Source organism: Montipora capricornis, chromosome 9, assembly GCF_036669925.1.
Source record: "Montipora capricornis isolate CH-2021 chromosome 9, ASM3666992v2, whole genome shotgun sequence".
NCBI classification, from domain to species: domain Eukaryota; kingdom Metazoa; phylum Cnidaria; class Anthozoa; order Scleractinia; family Acroporidae; genus Montipora; species Montipora capricornis.
In genome coordinates this window covers 14,448,125-14,465,624 of record NC_090891.1, presented here as the reverse complement: position 1 = coordinate 14,465,624, position 17,500 = coordinate 14,448,125, and the positions used below count along the sequence as shown (strand labels likewise).

The following is a 17,500-nucleotide window of genomic DNA, read 5'->3' as shown; positions in this document are numbered from 1 at the left end:
AAAATACCTCATCAATTATCCTCACATCCTAAACTCAAACGTCAAAAAAACTAACAGCTCTGACTGACCTTAAACATGAAGCCCTCTTCTCTGGCCATAGATTGGAGCATTTTTGTAGAAACTGTGCTTGCAATCATATACACAGATGAACCTGCCCAAAATTAGTGATTTACTACCGGTACATGCAACAGGCCCAAAGTACGTACATTGCACATGACTTAACCAGGCCACAGTTGCTCAAAATAACCCCATTAGAGAGCTTAGGCACGCGGCATTTTCGAGCCATAGATAGATTCAAACTAATCATCTCTAATAGTGAAAGATACTTAACAACATAAATGTGGTAGTGTGGAGACAAGTTAAACAGAAAAAAATCTCAATTAAGGTTGCCATATGTGGCCCAACAACGTGGCGTGCGTAAGCTCCCTTATGCTTGGATAGCACTGACCTGCAATATACAAATGTAAATACCATGACAACATAGGAATTTTGACAAATTACTTAACCAATTGTTTGCACTGACCATAATTGGACCCCTGGGTCATAAGTCATCAAATTTTAACATAATAGCTACTTTTTCAGCCTCAATGTTGAGTTGGTTTACTGGATTGCTGACTATAGAATCTCAAACGCTTGCCATGATCAAGAAATTTGAAAAAAGGAAGGTGATGATAATTTTTGTTGCTAAATTTGATCTGAAATATTATTAACTTATTTTAAATCAGTTTTTGTTTTAATGTCTTTCAGCATGCTTATGTTGCAGGCAACATTTTGTTTCAGTTAATATTATTATTTTTAACTGTGCAAGGCCATAATTAAAAAACAATCATGTGAAAGTCAACCCCGGTTCAGAAGTGTCTAAAATTCGCCAAATCGCCTGCCATGCAGGCTACAAATGTGAATAAATCAAAGTTAGGATCAACAGTGGCCTGGGATAAGAGTTCAACTTCAAGTTTGGAGGACTAAAAAGTTAGTCTCAAGAAGCATGAATGTGTGTGAGAAGTGTTGTAGAGGGGGTGTGTATAAGGGGTATTCAAGGAGGGTACCACCTGGAAGGTAAAGGGGAGATAGATCTGTGAAGGGTGGGGTAGGAAAGAGGCAATGGGGAAGATCTGGGAGAGGTAGGAGAAGTAGAATGGAGAAAAGGAGTCCCTTGTTCTTTTTTTAAAAATGTATTTATTTTTATTGAATACATAACAGAACTTTACATTACACTTAAAAACCAAGATACATATAAAAATAAAAAGAAAACAAATACAACTTATAATCAGACGTACAAGCCAAAACAGGATGTAATAGGAAGCTAATCGCATACTGACATGCACAGGAACTGAGTGAACAATCAAAGAGGGCGAATAAAGTACATTGAATCATGTAAATTTCTCAACCTTCTATTTAATATTAATTGTCAAGCCAATATTTTTGTACAGGGTCAAACTTGATATCATATTAAGGATAACAGATTGAAATATTTGAATAAAGTTTTCATTTTTGGTATTCAATATTGTCTTTTAGTTTTCAGGCCTCAAACTCAGAATGACCGAGTTTGCTGCAGAAGCTCCTGCCCCTTAGCTTTATTGCAAAAACAAACGCAATTTGTTGCATCTTAGTCACAGATAAATGCACTCCAATACCATGTGAGGAATTTTTGATTTGTTACAAATTAAAGGGCAAATATCACGCACCAAAGTCGAAACTCTCATTTCATACTTAATTCCCTCAAGAAAAAGGGGCCACAAAGCAGTCTTCCCGAAGACAAACGAAAAATTCCTCACATGGTATTTGGGGTAGTATAATATGCTATTAGAACTGAGATTTTGAAGGGATATCTTAAAACTTGTTGGGACAGGAGGTCCGAGAAGTAATTTTGGCGTCAAAATAAAGCCCTAGAAAATCGAACTTCCAGATTTTATGTGCATTTCATGGTCTTCTGAATAAATCCGCCTCCTACTTGAAAGCCAATTATGCTGAGCCAATCAACGTTCAGGCACCTGCTAAGGTAGCAGATCACGTGTGAATTGACACCCAATCCTTTCACGTCCGATTGACACGATACGTCAAACGAAGAAAAGCGATTTTGGCTGTTTTAAAATTTATTTTTCAGAAATGTTTTTTCGGGAAAATATACTTCATAGCCCAACGATTTACATGTAAGATTTGCAACAACAAGAAATTTGAGTGAGACGCCCAAATTTACCTTTACGGAGACCTTAACTACACCCACAAAAAGGAAAATCTCTTTTGCACAGTTGATAAAAATAAACCAGTTTAAAAAAATTACCTAGGTCAAAATTAACTGCAACACTTACCTGGATATAACTCTGGGTGCTGTTTCTTGTGATGCTTAAATGCCCACCAGCCAAACAAAATCCCTATCTCATTTCCAGTGAACACCTTCCACTCAGCACTATTTTTTAAAAGTGATAAATGATACTTCAGATAAAGTTATTAGTCAGTCACTCTGGTTTTCTTCCTACCAATGAATTGCTAGCTGGCAAGCCCATTTTTCCCACTGTGATTTGGGTTGGCTTACTAAAATGTTTGAGGACTGCAAATAGTCTACAGTACATATACCACCTGAAAGTGTTGACCCCTTGGGGCAAAGCAATACCTTGTCTTTGCCACGGGTAGTGGTCGCACGCCACCAAGATATGCAAATTATGTTCCATCGCTATAACTGAGGTGCAATCTCATGGTGTGACAAATCGATTCTGAATGCAAGAAATTGTAATCAAACTGAGAAGGTGCGTGATTTACTTAAGGACTCAAATTTTATAATCTTTACACAATGTAAAATGAAAGAAGTCTTAAAGATACAGAGATAAACCAACTGACAGCTGTATTATCCAACCTACATTACAAAGCGCTTGTTGTTATCCAGGCTGTAATGCTGTATGCATGCGTGAGAAATTTGTTTGGTTTCGAGAAAGGTTCAATTGTATCTCTTTTTTGCCTGTGTCTTCTTATTTTATTCAGAGACTAGGAGAGCTTATGCGATGATCCTTGTTTTATCAATGCCATTTGATGAACAGCAAATATTCCTTCCAAAATGTTGTTAAAACCTGTCAATTTTCAATTTGATACATTTCTTAGAACCACTTCCGAAGGATAGGAGCCTTTGTCAATGCTATTCTGAGACCAAACGTACGACCGCATTAAGAATGGTTTCTTTTGTCGTCCCTGTCATCAGCATTCATTTGTGGACAACCAAGGAAGTTTTGAGATTTCAGCGAAAGAACGACATAATTATTAACTTATGTGTAGTCTGTGATGTTAGAACCATATTTGATCCAGCGCTCGGGCTGCACTTTCACATGTTAGGCAGTCAGCCTTCACTCATGATGAATTTGAATACATCACGCCAATATGCACCAATGATCAAATAATTGTGGACCAGTTCAGGAGTCTGACATCATGGTTGGGTTGCTTTCTTAGAATGTTTTTGTTTTTTGTAATTTTTGATCCAAACAACTTGGAAAGTACAGTAGGAATTAACCACAAGAAAAGACAAATTTACCAGCCTTGAACAACAAACAGTTGGTCACCCAAGGTTTTCAAGGATATTTTGAACATGTTTTGAAAATACTCCATGACCAGCTACCTGAGATTTTAGTGATTAGCGCAGAGACGCTATCCTTGAGTGGTTTTATATCTTGCAAGAGCCCGTCACAGAGAATATATAAGCTTTTAGTATTATAACCCTCTAAAACCCTCTCTGGCTCCAGGAATTTGAGATAATAAATTATGCTCATGCACCGAGCGGCAAAAAATAAGGGCACAACAAACTTAAATGAATGAAACTTAAAAATGTGATGACGGCGAAGTCCACACAAGCGAGACAAGTGTTAAAGAAATCGACACATTGAACAGTCCACAAGACGTTTTTGAAACAGTAACTGCAGTGCAATCAAAATAAACCCCAAAGGTTTCTTGAAAATGAGTTTGGAATCTGGCTACAGATATTTTCTTTACAAGTAAAAAGAAAAGCTGACTCTAGGTCCATATCGAGTGGCCGTGATCTCCTTGCTGTTCGCAATTTCAAGATGAAACTTGTTCAGCTTCTGTTCTTCGGTGGGTTCTTGTCACAGATACTGCCCTCAATGCCCTGCCTGGGTTGCCAGTCATAGAGGAGCTTGACAACACGCCGACACTGGAACAGCTCAGCAAAGCCATCAAAGGTCTCGCCTGTGGCAAGGCACCGGGGAAGGATGGTATCCTGCCGGATGTTTTGAAGCATGGGAAGCAAACCATCCTGCAACCACTTCATGAGCGCCTCTGCCTGTGCTGGGAACAAGGTCACATCCCCCAAGATATGAGAGATGCTAACATAGTCACCCTGTACAAGAACAAGGGTGAGACCATAGTGATTGCAACAAGTATTGCGGCACCTCTCTTCTGAGCATCATTGGCAAAGTCTTCACTCGGGTCACCTTGACCCGCCTGCAGAGCCTTGCTTCACAAGTCTACCCCGAGTCACAGTGTGGCTTCAGAGCTGGGAGGTCCACAGTGGACATGATCTTCTCCCTCCGTCAGCTGCAGGAGAAGTTTTGAGAGCAGCAGCAGCCATTGTTGACTTGGTGAGCAGAAGCGGGCTCTTCAAGATACTCCAGAAGATTGGCTGCCTTCCAAAGCTCCTGGCGATCATCACCTCCTTTCACCAGAACATGCAGAGTACGGTCTACTTCAATGGGGCCACCTCCAATGCCTTCCCAGTCAGCAATGGAGTAAAGCAGGACTGTTCCTGTTCAGGATTTTCTTCCCAATGCTGCTCCAGTATGCCTTTGTAGACTGTACAGAAGGTGTCTAACATTTCACTCCCTGGAAAGTTGAGCCATACTCTACACACAGATCAGATCATAAAAATCCGATGTCTTAAGCTCCATAATGATACAATGAATCGGTATCCATACATATTTAGTTCTGTACTTCAACACTGCTTTGACTGAAATTCACGACTTGTGAAAACAGAGGTTATGGAAGATAGAAGTGATCCTCACACTTAATTGGGCAATTCCAGAAATAATTTTCTCTTCACAGAGACTTAAAAGATTAAGGTGGGCTTCAATGGAATTCTAACCCATGACCTCTGTGATTATACTGGTGCAATGCTGTACCAAATGAGACATGAAGCCACTCAGTTGGGAGTAGGTCATTTTGTTGTTATCATGCATCCCCATGTGAGAGGAATGATGAATGAAAGAAGATTGTCATCTGGTCGATAATAGAGATTCGCCCTATCCTTGGATGCAAGGCATGTTTAGGCATTGACATTATTCAGTACAGTGATAATGACTCACTGAATAAAGAGCAGACCGGAGATGCAGCTGTGTTCATGGTAGAGTGCAGCCCACAGTCAGTGTTGACACAAGAGGAAATACCTGCAAAGTTCCCGTCAGTTTTCAGCGATGGAGTGGGCCAGCTGTCAGGAGAATACACCTCGCTGCATTACAGTAGCGCTGAGATCTAAGTTTGGAGAACCACTCAAAGACCTCGTAGAACAAGACGTAATAGCACCAGTAAAGACAAAAACGCCGTGGATAAGGTCCATGGTAGTGGTACCCAAAAAGATGGCAAGCTTCGAGTCTGTTTAGACCCGAAGGACCTGAACATTATCCTCTACCAACGATTGAGGAAATCACGACCCGACTGCAAGGCGCAAAAAGCATTCACCCTTCTGGATGTGCGCAACAGGTTCTGGCAAGTCAAACTAGAGGACGAGTCGTCCTACTTAACAATGTTTCAAACTCCCTTTGGCAGATACCAATGGAAACAGATGCCATTTGGCATATCCTCAGCACCAGAAGTTTTCCAACGGAAGATACACAAGTTTGCGGAAGACTTGGCTGGCATCGAAGTTGTCACTGATGACTTTCTTGTTGTTGGATTTGGAGATCGCTATGAGGAGGCAGCCCGTGACCATGACAGGAATCTGTTGGCATTCCTGAAATGTTGCGAAGAGCAGGAGGCAGGATGAAGTCCTCTTTATTGGACACTTGGCATCACCTAAGGGACTCGGAGTTGACCCTGCTGAAGTCTGTGCCATCACAGAGATGCACCACCATCAGATAAGCTCAGAGTTCAACACCAGCTCGGTCTAGCACAGTACCTAGCAAAGTTTCTGCCCAACCTGTTTGACATCACCAAGCCTTTGCAGATATCACACAAAATGATGTGCAATTCGTCTGGGAGGATGCCCACAAAGAAGCGTTCAAGATGCTGAAAGAAGCTGTTACCGTTACTTCAGTATGTTGTTACTACAACCTCAATGAGGAGGTCACTTTACAGTGCGATGCATCTCAGACATACTTGGGTGGTGCAGTTTTACAGAGGGTTCTGCCAGTTGCATATGTTTCACATGAACTAACACCCGTGGAAAAAAGATACGCTCAGATCAAGAAAGAGTTCCTGCCGATTGTATTTGCCTGTGATCGTTTTCACACCTACATCTATGGTTGCAAGGAAGTCAACATTGAAACGGACCACAAACCACTTCAGCCGATCTTTGCAAAACCACTGGCAAGTGCCCCAAAGCATCTACTGAGGATGTTGCTCCATCTTCAACAATACAACCTTACAGTCAAGTACAACAAAGGAAAGGACTTTCACCTGGCAGACACACTTAGCAGAGCATATCTCCAGGAGGTGAATGCCAGTGACCATACCAGAGAACTGGACTTTCCACTGGCATTGAAGCTTTATTGCAAAAATTTGTGGATGTTAGTAACTTTTGACCACGGGTGAGGTCCCTCTTATGATTCGTTGTATCCTGACCGTGAAAAGGCTTTAGTTTACTCATCGCTGAAATAACAATATAATACGAGTTGTAAACTCTTTATACTTGAAAGCCTAACTTTTTACGTAATATATCCTTCACCTGATTAACTCCCGCACAGGATGAACTTCAAACGTACATTTTTTCCATTCAACAGAGGTCATATCTGTCTCATACTAGCTAAGATAAGTCTCAAGTTGAATTCATCTTAGCAATAAATACAACTCATTAGCATTGTATGTGTTAACAAAATGTTGCTTCATTCTTGTTACCTCGGCTGTTTCTCTGCAAGAGCCATTCTATCAGAATCAGGATCATTTGCCAGTATCACAGTACAGTAGTTCTCATCAGCAGTTTTCATGGCAAGGTTCTGTAATGGAGAAAATGTCGTTGATTATTTTATTTACAGAGCCTGGATTGACCAAAACAGTCAATTCCCTATACCCTAAGTAGCCATTCCCGAAAATCCATATGCAGTATTAAAGGTAAACTATCCACTTGCACCTGTTGTAACCTGCCAGCTGCTACACTCGTTGCAAGTCTCAGTGAAAATTGTAAGTTTACAGGCTGATCGATTGAATTTTGAACTTTCAAGATTCAAGAATGATGCAAAGTGTACACCCACATTCATTTTGGAAGCCCATGCTATGGCTAAATTACCATGTGGGATCCACTGTACTCACAAGATTCTTACCAAGGCAGTCTTTCCTTCCTCTGGATTTGGGTATCTCACTGTTGGAAAGTTAGGATCTGGAAACATCTAAGAAAAAATCAGTTATTAGTGCTGTCAGTGAATCAATCTTAAATAGATAGATTATCATTACAGTGGAAAATATTTATTGTAAATAACAAAATATAATTTACACTTGTTACTGTAATTGCACAAGTTGCACAACTATACACAAAAAGGTTTTAACCTTGTTTATCACATTGGTAGTTCATGTTACCTCTTTAGTTGTATTCATTATCCAAAGAATGCAATTGTAGTAGTAACAATAATTATTGACTTTCTGCAAAAAACCTGGAAAGAGATGCTCGGATCCCAGGGGCTAAGAGACCAAGCATCGTCTGGTTGAAGAGGCCTGCATTCCTCCCAACACACCCACAATTTGAAGATCTTTCAAAATACCCTGCAACCGACAAAAAAACGACACCCAAAAAATCAACCACCAAACGGCACAATCTTTGTTGACACCCGATGCATCCTTTTTAGTCACCTTTTCAAAAACATGGTGAGAGGGATCATCACAAGAACAAACAGTAGAGACAACGAGCCAAATTCATCATCTTCTGAATTCCTTTTCCACATCCTCTACACTAATCTCTATTTCCTCTTGCTTCTCAACATTTCCCATCCTCCCCCTCACCTTGTCCAGCCAACTAGCATCCTTGTCATGCCTCTTCTCCACCAACCAAATATCACTTCAGGACCTTCTTGCCTTCCCTGCATTTGGTGTTTGGTTCAGTCCTGGGTTTGCCTTGCCCCCAAACGCCTTGTACAAATGACTTGCGTTATTCTTGAACAAGGTGTTCTGTGTAACCTTCCTGCAGTTGTCTACAAACCACCAAATTCCTGTGCCCCCAGAGTGGATCCCTTCCTTTTCAACAACGAAATTACTGCAACCATCCTCTTCTTCACAACCAGATATCTCCTATTCAACTGATCTATCATTTTCCTCCCAAGCACAGGCCCCTTTCTCATCTCCTTAACCCTTTTGAAATCCTGCCACCTTTTCTCGATACTCTTCTCAATCCTCCTATGCCACCTGACCGCAACTACATACAAACCATCGAGATTATGCATAAGCCCATCCAAAACCATCACCTCTCTTATTCACTTCCCTCCTATCCTGCGCCTGTAAACCTGAAACCTCAGCCCACTCCTCACTACCAAAGACTTCTCTCATCTACTGAAGTACCTCGTTTTCCTCACTGCTTGCCACTCTACGACCATCATTGTCAATATGAAAAGCAACCAACTTCTCCAAAACCACTTTGAACTCTCCATTGATGCCACCCTTCCTCCCCTTAGCATCCTGTCCTCCAGCCCTCTCCTCACCCTCAAGAAAACAATCCAGCCTTTCCACAACCACTTGAACTCTCTGTCAATACCACCATGTAGCAGTATACCTCTGCACATAAGTGTTGTACTATGACAATGCAAGATGTTACAATAACTTATACCAGAGCTTGCTTTCAGACAATGAGGGAGAGAAATGTTGGCCCCTAAACCATACCCATTCTTACAGGGTATGGCTCTTGCACCCAAGAAGTTTGAATGAGAATTGAACGATTTGAGGGTACTCCCTCTTCATCAGTGGTTTGAAAGCAACTGAAAAATGCTCAAATAACACCAAAAAATGCAATGTTTACAGCACGTGCTGACTTTATATGAAATTAAAGTCCACATTGAGACCACGAGGCTGCAGGGTGCAGTGTCTGAAAATCATCCTGGCCTCATAACTATGTCTGTCTGTGTCATTCCTGAAACCGGAACGGATTACAGAGACCAGCTTGTCCTGAGTAGTGTGCGGGGAAGCAAAATTGGGTCCAACAGGAAGACCAGAGTCTGGTAGCCATGTGTGGATGTTCCCTAAATCAGTCACCCAAACAAGTTTCTCCGATATAGATCTTGTGGCATGCGTGGCATTTGATGGCAAAAACCATGTTCTCACTGACACAGGTGTATTTTTTGATGTAAAAGTGGTGCGTCCACCTGGATTATCGATAAATGTGGAGGGGTTGGTGTAAAGGCAGGTGTTGCAGCGAGACTGGCCACAGGGAAATGTACCGTGGTCCTCATCAGCCGTAGTCAGGTTAGTGAGAGTGCTTCTGACTTACAGTTAGCATACAGGATGTACAGGGGTTGAAAAATAGCAACAGTGTCCCATCATCCCGCAGGAGGTGAAATTTTTGTGAGATGAGATTCTTGATAAGTTGGTCGGCTGGATGGTATATTAAAACCAGAGGGATGGTGGAGTGCTCAGCAGGAGGGATGTGTGCAGCCACACATGGTCTACGATAATAATGTGAATGTGTGCTCAGTCAACAATGTTTTGTGGGTAACCACGGTTTCTAAAGAAATTAGCCATCTCCTTGCTCTTTACTTGAAAATCTTCCTTGTCAGTGCAGAGGCAACATAAGTGTAGAAACTGACTGTGAGGGATGGAATTCTTACAATGAATGGGATGCCAGGATGCATAGTTAAGGTAGGAATGAGTATCAGTGGGTTTGTAGTGTACGCTGGTTGTAAGAAGTTAGAAGTTGGCGTTAAGGACATTCGCGCCCATTGCTACTGCGCATTTTTTCACGCATGTCACACATACGTCATGCATCGCACACCACGAAGGTAAACACGATGCTAAAGGTGCAAACATTTTCCACAAGAATGGAACGTGAAAGCAGATGGCATTATGGGATAGCTGTGGACCCAGGTCTTCTCGGAAATGTCACACAATGGCGTGACTGTGCAAAAAGACAATCGCTTTGAGAACTTTGCAGCGATTTTACTCTCTTGAATGCTCGGTGACCCCCATTTTTCTTTCCGTAGATCACTTCCTTTTCTGATTTTGTCTATTTTAACAAAAAACAAAAAAAATCTGTACGTGAGAAGTTACAAATATTTCGCCTTTTATGCTCTCATGCGACCGAAGTTTTCTTTCTTAGACTAATACGTATCGTTTTTCAAGGTGTATATTACCTCAGAAAAAGACATCAGCTGCAAAAGTTTGTTTAGTTGTATTAGTTATGTTGAATTGAGTACGTTTACCTGATCTAAATTTCACTAATGTAGCTTTTTTATTGCTGACAGTTGTAAGCAAAGATCGTCTTAAAATAACGCAAGCTTCTAAAAGTGCACCTCATGATCTCGAAAACGAGCACGGTGACCCCCCATTTTTTTTGCCTTTTTGGCAAAAGTAGATCATTACCTTTCTGCGTGGCAGGTTTTAAAAAAAACTGTATGTGGGAACGTTTTGGGCACGAACGTCCTTAAAACAAGGTTGAGAAAAGGCAGTTCTTCATCAGAGATGAACCAAATAAAATCAGCATGTGCTGTTAACGTTGCGTTTTTTGTTTTTATTTGAGCGTTATGTTGCACGTACATTTTTCAGTTGCTTTCAAACCACTGATGAGAGGGAGTACCCTCGAAACGTTTGGTTCTCATTTAAGCTTCTTGGGCGCAAATTTGAACTTTCATCCTATATGAACTTCTATATGAATATATTCAGTGTTGGGCTTGACTATATTCCCAAAAGAAATGCTTTAACCAAAAATATTAAATATTGAAATAAACAACAGTCAAGTACTAGTATAGGATAAAGAATTGCTTTAGGAATTTTTTTAAATAGTTTAAAACCAGAGGATGCTAAATTACCATAGGTTTTCCAAAAGATTAAACATGTCTGGGCCCCGCAGGTTTTTTCCTTTTGTTTAGGTGTCTTTGCTGCAAAATCACTCTGCATCAATTCATTATTTCAATTTTAACATAAATTTTTGATCGCTTACAACTTACAACTTGGGGTGTTGGGGGCTCTGGATAGAGGTAGTACCTTTGTTGTCTGGCAGCTGCTTCCTACCTGGTAGATTGGACAGGCAGCACTGGCCCTCACCCATCTCCTAAATCTCTCACGTGCTGGCTCCAAGCGCCACATCCCGGTACACCGTTTCAGCTGGCGGGCAAAACCACGTGACGGGGTGATGTTTACACTGCATCACCTCGCCAGGCGGAGGAACAGCTTTAGGCAGCCAATGGCTAGAGGGCGGAGGAGATCTCCATGGATCCAATGGCCAAGTGTAGGGGAGTAAACCCTTCAAATCAGGAGTGGTGCACCGAAGGTGGACCAGTGTGCAGTGCCCACTGACTCTGGCAACTCCTGCAGCCAACATGGTGCCAAACATACTGCTCTGCATTCCTTTGGACTACACCGGCGAGGCTGAGAGGGGGTCTCGACGACTGGGAATCTCAGGATCTCCATACATCTCGCCCAGGCTTGCGCCCTGGAGAGGACACTCCAGCGCCGCTGTTCCAGCGACAGAAACAATACGGGAGACAGCAGATACGGGTTATCTCCGATGATGGGAGGGATCTTCGTGTCCCACTGGTCAGCTATCACAAGCCTCAAGCCAGGCAGCCCCCGGCCAGTAAGGTGCTGACCCGTCACAGTCTGCCTGCTTCAATGGGTGCTTGGAACTCAGGATAAACACGAAAGAGCAGACTGTAAACGCTGCACCAGGCAAAGAAAGAAGATAAAAAACAAAGCCGCCAGCGCTGAGACTGGCAAGCTGGAACGTTAGGAGCAGGTGTCCTGGCCTCACTGATGACCTACAGCAGGTCGACGACTCAAGAAAGACAGCTGCCATCAGTTGTGAGCTGAAAAGACTCGACATTTACATCAAGACTTCCATCCAACGGCAGCCTGAAAGAAAAGGACTATACTCTCTTCTGGCAGGGGAAAGCCCCAGAGGAGCATCGTGTGCACGTTGTAGGATTCGCAGTGAGAAACTCTCTACTGTCTTCCACTGAACCGCCTTCAGAAGGCACAGCCCGCATCCTTTCCCTCCGCCTCACAACCATCTCAGGCCCCGTAAACATCATGTGTGCCTACGCCCCCATGCTCAGCTCAACAGCAGAGACAAAGGAAAAATTCTACGAGGAGCTCGAGACCGCCATCAAGAAGATACCCTCATCTGAACATCTGTACCTGCTTGGCGATTTCAACGCTCGGATTGGTTCAGACCATGCCTCCTGGCCCCGATGCATCGGCCACTTTGGCGTCGGCAAACTAAATGAAAATGGACAGAGACTCCTTGAGATCTGCTCCTTTCATGATCTCTGCATTACCAACACCTTTTTCTCCACTAAACCCAGCCACAGAGTGTCCTGGCAGCACCCAAGATCTCGTCACTGGCACCAGTTGGACATCATCATCACTCGTACACCCTTGCTGAACAGTGTCCTCACTACTTGCAGCTATCACAGTGCGGACTGCGACACCGACCACTCCATGGTCGCCAGCAAGGTGCGTCTACAACCCAAGCGGAACCACCGGTCAAAGCAGAAAGGACGCCCTTGGATCAACACAGCTATGACTTCAGTCCCAGAACTACATGAACGTTTTGCTGACTCCATTCAAGGGGCCCTTAGCAACTGTCCATTCAGTAGCGCAAAAGACAGATAGAACCACATCTGCGACACCACGTACAAGTCTGCAGTTGACGCTTTTGGAAAGAAAGAGCGTAAAAATCCTGACCAGTTTGAAGCTGGAATCGTTGAGCTTGAGCCAGTTATTGCAACCAAAAGAACTGCCCTGCTAAGCTACAAGACCCATGTGAAAAGTCACTTACTGCCCTGCCCTGCTAGACAGTGCGCGAACAATTACTGGCGGAACCTGTGTCAAAGCATTCAGCTGTCAGTTGACTGTGGCAACATCCGGGCCATGTATGAGGGAATGAAGAAGGTCTTGGGCCCTTGCGCAATCAAGATCGCCCCACTGAAGACAACCTCAGGCGAAATCATCACCGCCTGCACAAAGCAAATGGAGAGATGGGCTGAGCATTACCAAGAGCTGTACTCGAGAGAGACCATTGGAAAACAGAAGCCCCCTGTCAGTCATGGAAAAGCTGGATGACCCACCCACCACTGAGGAGCTTGGCAAGGCCATCGACTCACTAGCCAGCGGCAAAGCCCCAGGAAACGATGGCATCCCCCCTGAGGTCATCACCAGAAGCGATGGCAGCTTGTTCAACCTTGTGCGCCTCCGTGCAAAGACTAAAGTGCGGAAAGTTCTCATATGTGAGTTGCTATTCGCTGATGATGGCGACCTGACCGCACACACCGAGGCTGCCCTCCAAGAACTCATCAGCTGTTTTGCCCAGGCCTGCACTGAGTTTGGCCTGATGATCAGCATCAAAAAGACAAACATCCTGGCCCAAGGCGTCAGCTCGGTCCCCTCCATCTCCATTGGCGACTGCACACTCGTCGCGGTGGAAGATTTCACTTATCTCAGCTCCACCATCTCCAGCACCTGCAGCCTGGACTCCGAGCTGAACTCCAGGACCGGCAAGGCATCAGCAGAAATGGCCCGTCTGTCAAAGAGAGTGTGGGAGAACCCCATGCTAACCATCAAGACAAAGACACAAGTGTATCAAGCCTGTGTGCTGAGTACACTGTTGTATGGGAGTGAGAGCTGGATTGTATATGCCCAACAAGAACGCAGATTGAACACCAACGCTGGCTTAGACGGATCCTTGGCATCTCATGGCAGGATCATGTCCCCAACAAAGATGTTTTGGAGAAGGCAGGAATTCTCAGCATGTTCGCCCTGCTCACCAAGAGACGCTTGCACTGGCTACGCCATGTCACCCGCATGAAAGATGGCAGACTCCCCAAGGACATTCTGTATGGTGGGCTTGCCACTGGCTCCAGACCAACGGGTAGGCCAGCACTCTGCTACAAAGACGTGTGCAAGCGCGACCTCCAGCAGGACTTGAAGCGCTGGCTGTAGACCGCAGCAATTGGCAATCCACCACCAAGTCGGCCATCAAGACAGCTGAGCTGAAGCGTTAAGAGCAGTGGGAGGAAAGGCGAGCATGCAGACGCCAGAGAGCGGAGCCAGCACCCTCGGGACGACAACGTCTTCACCTGCACCAAATGTAGCAGGATCTGCCGCTCCAGGATCGGGCTCTACAGCCACAGCCGGCGCTGCAGCTCCACCACAGACTTACCCTCAACAGGTGCAATCTCCATAGTCTCCCGAGACTGACGGATGCCTACTACTACTACAACTTATACATGAATCATACATTTTCATCATTTTCAATTTACACAATGAATACAATAAGCGTTGTTCAATCATTCTTAAAATTAACATGGCATGGTTGTTCACAAATAATAGGAAAAGGCAGAGGGTAAATAAATAATTAGAATACAAAAACCTTATACAAAAAGAATGCCCATGGTTATTCGTTAACCCTGTTAAGAAAAAGCTCTCTTCAGAAGACGTGTTCAGGGAACACTTAAATAATGTCCATGGATAAACTCTCACACATTGGTAATTCATTCCATTTCCTTGGAGTTGCAAACGTAAATGTGACCCTATTTGGGAAAACCGGGCTTACCGAAAATAGCATTGTAATGCATTTTCAATGCATTTTAAATCCGTTGATAATGCATTACAATGCATTGATAATGGTTCTCAATGCATTTGTAATGCTATTCAGTCCATTGTGAAAACGTTGACAATGCTCAACAAAATGTTTAAGAATGGATGAAAAATGTTTCTCAACGCAATGGCAACTTTTTCCAACATTTGATACAAATTCTGCACAAGACGTTGAACACAAAGCACAACGTTTCGCCCCGTTGTAAGCTAAACACATTGTCAACACAACCAATAGCGGTTTGTTTACCAGTAACAAATTTAATTGAACATCAAAATTCTGCATCTGAGAGAATTTGATTTTGTTTGATTAATAAGGAGCAATTTGTCGCAAATTACATTAAAACTCTTGCGAAGCAACAGCCAATATACCCACCAGAAATATAAACGTTGAAAAAGAAAATGTTGGTGTGATTTGTTTGGCCCTTCGCCCCCGAGCTTGCCACTAATTAGTTTAATAGTTTTTTCTGTCATAAATTTTAAGTAAACTTTTCGATTTCATTGGCTTTGAAAACAAAGAGTAAGCTTCAAAAAGTCTTTGAAATGCATCAAGCTGTTCACGATTAAATGCAACCGACGGTATAGCAATTTTCATCGTTCTTAACTCATCAGTCACGCACACCACGCATTTGACAAAGATAATTTTTTATCAACGTAGCCTTACCTCGCTCTTGGCAAAAGAGCATTTCAGGAAATTTCACTCCTATTTAGTATTTTAAGTATTTCTGATGACGCCTACACTTGCTACTCAAGGGAATGGTTATTAATGGTTATTTATTTTCACTGGTGATTTTATACAAACATTACATAGCAGACACTGAGGCAGACAAAAGCGCGCCACATGTTAGCTCATGTTATGGCTCGTTTTGCGCCTTTTATCTTTATGGGGTTTTATTGCAATGGTTGGCCGTTTTGATAACTTAAACGCAAAAGGGTTTAATCTGTACTGGGGTAAAAGAAATTTTCGAAGGCCCGCAGAAAAAAATTTATTCTGTATCAGAAGTTCAAATTCGTGATCGTTCGTGTGCAACGTTGACATTCCTTTGTTATCCATGTGCCATACAAATCATGTTTGTGATGTTGCGGTATTTTGTTGCAGTTGCCAACTGAAATTCTCAGGATCAATTTATCGGCCCGATTTTTCGTATTGGTTACACATAAAGTGTTCTTTATTTTAAGTCAAATCTAGTTTGGCCACAGGGTGAACTATTTACTTAGTGGAGTAGAGTGGTCAGTCAAAATAGAGTTCATAATTGAGAATGTAAACTGCCTTGAGCATAAAAAAGACTTGTGAACACACAAAGCAATTTGGTCATTGGACCAAGTCAGATGGCACTCGTTGTAAGGTAAACATTAAGAGGAGTTAAACATGTTGGGGGTGCGAGGAATCTCGTGCATATGTATAACAAGATTCGCGGAACGGAAAGAGCAGTGGTATTTGAAGCCAAAATATTATCTGTGGACTTAAATGCTTATAGTAAGATAAAAACAATGAAGTATCTGTCCTTCATTCCGGAAACAAGAGAACTTACCGACACATCTTTGCCTGTGGAATGTCACACTTCTACTTGTGGGAATCGTCAAGAAACTAATATCAGGCCCGGGTTGCTTGAAGCATGGTTAGCGCTAAGCATCGTTAAATATCATGGAAACCTATAGGTTTTGACACCCGTAAGATACTTTAAACTGGCAGCTATTTGTATCGTGTTAGGCAACAAGTTTTAATTTAACTCATGTCAGGACACTGCATGCATGCAGATCCAAACAGATTGAACAAATTGTTCTTTCTGACAACAAAGGAAAAGAATGCGATGCTTGGTCAAAAACTCAAACAAACTTTTATTTACTGGCTTGATTATATATAGAAATTAAAATACAGATAGGGCAATACAGTTGTTGTTTGTAATGTTATAACATTCTGAAGTCTGAGGGTCCCGACGCATGTTGCGTGACAAAATTGACCATGTGTTACCCACGCTCTCAATTGTCAGTGGAGAAAGAGTGGTATTCTCGTTTCATTATTATCGAACCAAAGAGAATCCATTTTGTGGACAAGGAAGCTAATCCTCTTGCGAACCTCCCGGCCGAGAGGAGGCATGAACTCCTGCCTTGGTTTTACATGCAAACTTAACCTCACGGCATTTTGCATTTATTGCATCTCTAACCTCTTTGTTTGATGGGCTTCCACCAGTGGGAGGAAAAACAATATACATCACACCTGCAATACGTAATAAAAGTTACATAATGTATGCATAAACTGAAGGTCAGTCTACTTGGCAGCAACAAGACTGGCAGAAAATAGGGGCCAGGACTATATCGGGGATTAGAGGGGAAACCCGAGATTAAACAAATATTAGGGAGCTTAAGATCTATGCCAACGATGTCGACGAAAACACCACAAAACAATGATATCATTGGTTAAAAGAGCATAAATAATCGTGCTGACGTGCAGCACGGATTTTAGCTCATATTTTTGAGGTTCTCTGGGTGACGACAACGTGAAATCACTAAATTTTAGGTTGGCGACAATGTGAGTATGCAACAGAGAATTTTTCACTCTCTATTTTCA

General features: G+C 42.7%; 1 protein-coding gene across 1 annotated transcript in view; it reads right to left on the bottom strand.

Annotated features, from left to right (window-relative positions):
* The window catches only part of LOC138015682 (phosphopentomutase-like), a 136,689-nt gene that overhangs the window by 41,098 nt on the left and 78,091 nt on the right, over positions 1-17,500 (bottom strand). The window contains exons 10-13 of the mRNA XM_068862795.1: positions 7,467-7,532; positions 7,045-7,142; positions 2,310-2,407; positions 69-151 (exon numbers count right to left, since the gene is read on the bottom strand). Coding sequence (XP_068718896.1) covers positions 69-151; positions 2,310-2,407; positions 7,045-7,142; positions 7,467-7,532 — 345 coding nt within the window. The remainder of the gene's footprint in view (positions 1-68; positions 152-2,309; positions 2,408-7,044; positions 7,143-7,466; positions 7,533-17,500) is intronic.